General features: G+C 39.9%; 1 protein-coding gene across 1 annotated transcript; it reads right to left on the bottom strand.

Moving 5' to 3' along the window:
• Nucleotides 1-2,531: 2,531 nt before the first annotated feature.
• LOC145113992 (uncharacterized) lies at nt 2,532-3,263 on the bottom strand. The gene has a single exon (XM_079050018.1). It carries the CDS (start codon nt 3,261-3,263, stop codon nt 2,532-2,534), a length of 732 nt encoding a protein of 243 aa, XP_078906144.1.
• Nucleotides 3,264-7,077: the final 3,814 nt, after the last annotated feature.

Raw genomic sequence — 7,077 nt, 5'->3', positions numbered from 1 at the left:
TCCTCTCTCTCCATACATCAAGTATTACATCAAATTTGCTCCTCTTCACCCAAATGATGATCTGGAAATGATCCTCCGGACTGAAAGAGAAAGGCTTGAGACATTCTACTCCAAGAATGCCCAACCGTTTAAGGAAGTATGGGCTAGAAAAAGAATCACCAAATTCCATGGATTTGCAAGAAAAATCCTAGTGAAATTCGAACACAACTGGCCACTATTTCGATTTCACGTCTTCTGGAACAAGCCTAACTACCGAACCATTACTGATGCGGACTTCCCTTCCTTGAATCCGAACGACATTCTGACTCTGGCTGCTCACTTTCGAGGAATGCAAAACAACGATATCGGCATGGATGCTTTTCATGCTACTCTAAGCTTCCTCAAAGTTACGTCGCGGAATTTTGTAGATGCGACTATGAGCTAGCTCATCTCTACGGAACTGAAGACTATGTTGTGAAGATCACCTATGTTCTTCCGAAAGCTGATCTGCTTGAAGATGGTCCAATTGATGATTCGGTTCTAGGGTTTGTCTACACAACAAGGAAGACAAACAAGAAGGACTTTTTCCGTGTCCCTGACAAACACCTAGTCCCGACCAAAGCACTCCGGAAGTTTATCTCTCGAGCATCAAAGTCTAAAGCACTTGAATAGGTCAAAGCAAAGTTTGTAAGTCAACTGACCTAGTACATTGAAGTTAGAGAATGGTTGTTCCGAGCTTACACTTTCATCAAGGAAGAAGTAGTGTATTTGGATGGATTGCTAAGTTCACTTAGGCGAGATTGTTGGATCCTGAAAGTGAACCTCTAGCAATCCTAAGTCTGAATTCTGAAGTACATGTGTTCCGAAGTATATGGTGCTGAGTCAATGGTGAAGAGTGGTCCGGAATCTGTCCGGACCAGAAGAGAAGAAGATGCGAAGCTGAAGTCATTCCGGAATGATTCACATGTCCGGAATGGATGCTGATCCGGAGCAACACTATTTTGTCTTTGTGCATTTATTATGTTTGTCTTTGTATTGATGTGACATTTCATAGGACTTAGTCTTTTGTTGTATTAGACAATCAGAATGTCAGAAACATTTCTATTGTCCAGTCCTATGTAAGTATTCTAGTTAATTCGTTGTAACCTTAACTCCTATTTATAGGAGCATTCAATACAAGTCAACTACGGATCTTTCACTCAACTTTTGGCATCTTACTAAGTTACTTCAAACTTCTTTCAAACATTCTTGTTGTTCTTCATTTATTAGCTTTACCTTGATCATTTATTATCCTTTCTCATTTAATGACTTGATCATTTGTTGAATATATTATCTAAGACTTGACTGGTCTTTCCAGGCTTGACTTGAACATTTATTAGCAAGCAGACATTGATCTTAAGCATTCACTCAAGGTTTGAGTTCTCAAACCTTGTCCCTGCGCATCGATCAATTTTGTTCTCACACCAAATGGCATCCGTTTGTAGGCAAATGTGCCAAAGGGGCATGTAAAATTCGTCTTGTCTTGATCTTCGGGGGCAACGGGTATTTGATGAAAAACCGATTATCCGTCGAGGCAACAATAATGCAATTTGCCCGCCAACCTTTTGAGCATTTGGTCGATGAAAGGAATACGAAAATGATCTTTTTGTGTGCTTGAATTCAACTTCCGATAATCAATGCACACTCTCCATCCATTTTGAACTCTAGTGGGAACCATGACGCCTTTGTTATTCTCAATGACCGTGATTCCCGCTTTCTTGGGAACCACTTGAACCGGACTAACCCATTTGGAGTCGGAGATGGGGTAAATCATGTCCGCATCAAGGAGCTTGATTATCTCTTTCTTGACAACGTCCATCATAGTAGGATTTAATCGTCTTTGAGCTTCCCTCTTGGGCTTACAATCGTCTTCCATAAGGATTTTGTGAGTGCATACATTAGGACTTATACCCTTGATGTCCGCTATTGTCCACCCCATGGCTTCTTTATGATCTTTCAAAACTTCAACTAATTGGTTTTCTTCAAAGTCTTTCAATTGAGAAGATATGATCACCGGGAGAGTTTCATCTTGACCGAGACAAGCATACTTCAAATGGCTAGGTAAGACTTTTATTTCAAGTGTGGGTGGTTGGATTTTGGAAGGGGCATCTTTTTTGGAGAATGAGATAAGGAAACTTGAGAGACATCCTTCTTTGATGAATTATTAACTTCTAATGTCTTCACAATCTCTTCAACTTCGGGGTCCAATGTATACCTATCCAATGTTTTCTTCAAACTCTCACAATCGAGACTCATGTTGAGCACCATCTTCAAAATGTCTCCATGTGATAACTCGAATAGTTCTTGGGTGATTGGCTCAATCACATCAACTCGATACAATGGAGAAATGTTGCTAGGGTATCTCATTGCTTCAAAGATGTTGAAGTGAATGGTCTATCCATCAAACTCCATGGTGATCTTCCCATTATGAACATCAATAATCGTGTGAGCAGTATTCATGAAGGGTCTTCCAAGAAGAATCATAGATTACTTGGAAGGAGTCTTTTTCAAGGTCAATGACATAGAAGTCCGCGGGAAATACTAGTTGATTGATTTGCACTAGCACATCCTCCAACACGCCTCTTGGAACTTGATTTATCTGCTAATTGAATGATTACTCCAGTTTCTTCCAAAGGTCCAACATTGAGAGATTGAAAAACCCAGTATGGCATCACATTGATCGATGCTCCAAGATCTAGCATGGCACTTTCAACATGCAAATCACCGATAGTGCAAGGGATAGCAAACATTCCCGGGTCCTTGCATTTGGGTGGTAACTTCTTTTGGATAACCGCAGACACATTTGCATTGACTTGAATCTTGTCATTCGCCTTAAATTTCCTCTTATTGGTGCACAAATCCTTAAGAAATTTAGCATAGCGCGGAATTTGCTTTACGGCATCCAATAGTGGGATGTTGATTTGGACCATGCGGAAAGTCTCAAGAAACTCTTTCTCTTCTTCTTGTTTCTTTGAGTTAGCCAACCGGGAGGGAAAAGGTGGTGGTATGACCAATGGCTTGATAGGTTTGTTGGAAGAGTCGGGTTGGTCAATGTTTGGCACAATCGGGTCCTGTGGAGTAGCTACAACTTTCGGAGGTTTAACAACAATAATAACTTCATCCTCTTCTTCTCTTGAAACTCTTTTAGGGTTGCTTTCACCAAGTATTTTCCCACTTCTTAAGGTTATTGCACTCACATTGGGGTTCTTCTCGATTTGAGAAGGAAGTTTACCCCTTTGTTCCATCTTGTTGATAGCGGTGGCCAAGTCTCAAATTTGTGCTTGAACGTTGGAGAAGGTGTTCTTGGTCTCTTGTTGAAATTGGGTTTGGCTTTGAGCAAGAGAAGTAACGAGTTCTTGAAGGCTCATTTGATGGTTACCACTTGATTGGCCTTGTTGATGAGGTTGTTGGTAATTTGGAGGGGGGTGAGATGTTTGGGGATATGGAGGTTTTTGTGATGGGTATTGAGAAAATTGGGGTCTCATCATAACATGTGGTGGGTTTTGCTTTGGTTGGTATGGATTGTTTGGGTTATTCCTCCAATTTTGGTTGTAGTTGTTTTGAAATCCCATGGGTCTTGGTTGACCTTGATATCCTCCCATTGCATTAACATCCTCCAGTTCACTTCCAAGAGTGGGACATTTATCCGTATAATGTCCCGTCATTGCACAAATACCACATACCATCAATTGTTGACCACTTCCCACCACCATTTGACTTAACACATTAGTCAAATCCAAGAGCTTTGATTCCAAGTGTTGGGTGTTGCTAACTTCACCAACCACTTGTGTAGAATTTCTCTTCATTTCATTTCGAGTCCCAAAGTTCCTTTGATTTTGAGAAATGGTTCCAAAAAGTGATCTTATCTCTTGAGGTGTCTTGTTGAAGATGTCACCACCACTTGAAGCATCAATCATCCTTCGATCTTTTTCATTCGTACCCTTATAAAATTGTTGAAGAAGTAGTTGTTCGGGTATGTTGTGTTGAGGACAACTTGTACACAAGTTGTTGAATCGCTCCCAAAAATCATGAAAAGTATCGTTCTCCCCTTTACTAATCCCCAAAATGTCACTTATTTGACTTGATATCCGGGAGGTGGGATAAAACTTGCTATTGAAGGCTTTGAGTAACTCTTCCCATGTGTGAATAGATCCCGGTGGTAAGTTGAATAAACACTCTTTAGCTTTATCTTCCAAGGTGAGAGGGAAGGCGGTTAGCTTGATGTCATCCAATGTCACATGTTCGGGCAACATGCTAACACATATCATATGAAAGGACTTCAAATGCCTTTGAGGATCTTCTCTATCCAAACCATGGAACTTGGTGAGTTGATGTATGAAACTTGACTTCAATTCAATCCCTCGACAGTTTGCGGGATAAACAATACCAAGGGGTGTGTGAGTAACATTCGTCTCCATCATTTGTCTAAGTGTCAACTCTTGAGGGGGATTGGGTGGATTAGGGTTATGGGGATATTGTTGCATGTAATTAGGAGGTTTTTAGTAAGGTAGGTATGGTTACTGTTGGTGATTGTACATTGGTGGTGGATAAGGTTGGTAGTTAGGGTATTGGTTGTAGGGAGGTTGTTATTGGGAGTACATTGGTTGTTGGTACATTAGAGGTTGTGGGTAATGAGGTTGATTTGGTTGATATGGTTCTGGTTGTTGAACTTGAAAAGCATTGTTTTGAGGTTGGTTGTTTTGATGAAAGTTTTGGTTTTGTGGTTGTGGTTGTTAGTAATTGGGTGGATGTGGTTGATGAGGGGGTTGATTCCAAGGTGGCATATCTATGAGAGCTTCTTGGTGTTGTTGTTGTCTTGGTTGTTGGGGTGGGGTATTGGCATCTTGATTGTTTGGGTTTGGGTTGGGATTGTGAGGTGGAGTGTGATGCATGGCTATGTAGTTTTCAAGTGGAATGTCTTCAAAGGAATGACCAACAATTGGAAAACTCAGTTTGGTGTCGGTATCACTTGAAGTATGAACTTGATCTTCTATGTTGATTGGTGGAGAAGAGGAAGAAGCTTGAATGAGTTGTTGTTGCTTTGCTTGTTTGGCTAACTTTTTTCAACCTTTTTGCTTCTTTTTCAATCCCCGGATTGTAGAGTAGTTCACCGGTTCTTGTAGACCAAAGCATAAACAATCAAATAACAATAACCAATTTCCCCGGCAACAGCGCCAAAACTTGGTGGGATGTCAAGCCTACCAAGCTAATTACACCCTTTGTTTGCAAACAAAACGTAATATAATGGTAAAAAGGGGTATCGATCCCCGGGGAAATTGTTGTATTCAATCACCAATGCAATCCAATAGAACTAGTGTAAATAAACTAACTAACTACAATTAAACTAAAAGGGGGGTGTTGTGATTGCTTGAAAACTAAAAGACTTGAATAACTAAAAATCTTGCAATTAAGCAAGATGGTGAGATGCTTAAGTATTGGAGATAATTAGTTAACCAAGGCAATTCAACACAATGAACATTTGTGTGTTTATCATTAGGATTCAACATGAAGCTTATCATTTATCCCAAATTGGTTATAGCAATCATGAAGCATGATATGCCAAGATTCCTCATATGTAGTATGGAGGTTGGGGAAGCCCACAACACACCTTCTTAATCAAAATCAAAGATCCAATTGAAGCAATTGAACCCAAGAAGTTGATTAGCCTTAAGAATGAAGGAATCCCCAATTCCTAGAGGATGTCAATGCTTACACATCCATAAAGGAGTTATAATTCATAAGCTAGAGATGATTTATACCATCATAAAGCCCTTGATCTAAGTAAATTCAATGATTCAATGCTAAACCAAAGAAATAAACCAACGATTGCTTATTCAAGTACCAAGCTCATGATCAAAGCATTAAACAAGCATAGGAAATATGAACTAGAATCATAGACATAAGATAAATGATAAATAAACATGAATCCTTCAAAAACCCACAAACATTCGAAGGTTTTAGCCAAGGCTAACCAAAATAGAGAATTTAGCCACTCATGGCAATAGAATAACAATCACAAAAGTCTAATTGCATAAAGAAACTACCAATAACTTGGAAAGATGAAAAGAAATGAGTCTCAAGATCCAAAATCTCCTTCTTCTGGTCTCTAATGGTGTAAAATCGAAGTGATAGCTGATAGATCCAATCCCCCAAGGAAATGGCAAGCCAAATTACCAAAATGCCCAAAACTGGGTAGTTGCGCGGGTACCCGCACGACGGAGATTCCACCCGCACAAGCGCTGCTGGAATGCTATTGGCTCATTTTTCCTCCACTAACCATCCCACTACCAAAGATTCCCTTAGTCCCCTCCATATGCCACATGATTCAAATTAACCAATCATCTTTTAGCTTCAAATATGGATGCTTCAAGCCCAAAATAACAATCCATGATCCATCTTCACAAGCCCACTTCATCGTAGTCTTTAGCCCTTTGAAGCCCAAATTTCCTTTAATGGATCCGCAAAGCCCAATAATGCCTCGGAAGCCCACAAAGCCCATTTCCAAGTTAATCCACAACCGCAACAAGCTCCAAAATCCTACAAAATTTCTCATGCAAAATAGAAAGTCCCCGATACGATCCATGATAAAGAAAAATAAAGAATATACAATGCAATATAATAAAAAGAGCTAAAAAAACTAAAATAAACTAATAAAAATAAGTTATCAAATCACCCCAAGCTTAACCCTAACTTGTCCTCAAGTTAGAACAAGACTAAAATGAGCTCGGGATGAGCTAAACTAAAAAGGAAAAAGAAAGATACCATAGAACTTGGTCAACATCAGTCAACATGGTCAGAATCAGTTTGTCATGGACCCTACGCATCTTCAAAATATTCCCCGCTTTAGAACCATAAACCACATTCTCAACCACTTGATGGGCAAATAGATCAGAGCTGCATGTAATCGCAGTGTGCAAGACAAAGGAAACAGAGGATGCGCCCAGTGGGGGCACTTTAAATCACCAATGTAGACCATAGTGCATGAAGGAAAGGCGCCTCTTCACACACTATGATTCCTACATTTTTCAGGCTAAAGTATATAGTACGAAATAGGGTTTG

Source organism: Lactuca virosa, chromosome 5 (genome assembly GCF_052849685.1).
Source record: "Lactuca virosa cultivar CGN04683 chromosome 5, Lactuca_virosa_CGN04683_v6, whole genome shotgun sequence".
Lineage (NCBI taxonomy): Eukaryota > Viridiplantae > Streptophyta > Magnoliopsida > Asterales > Asteraceae > Lactuca > Lactuca virosa.
Note: the sequence above shows the minus strand (reverse complement) of the source record. Positions and strands in the feature narration are given on the sequence as shown.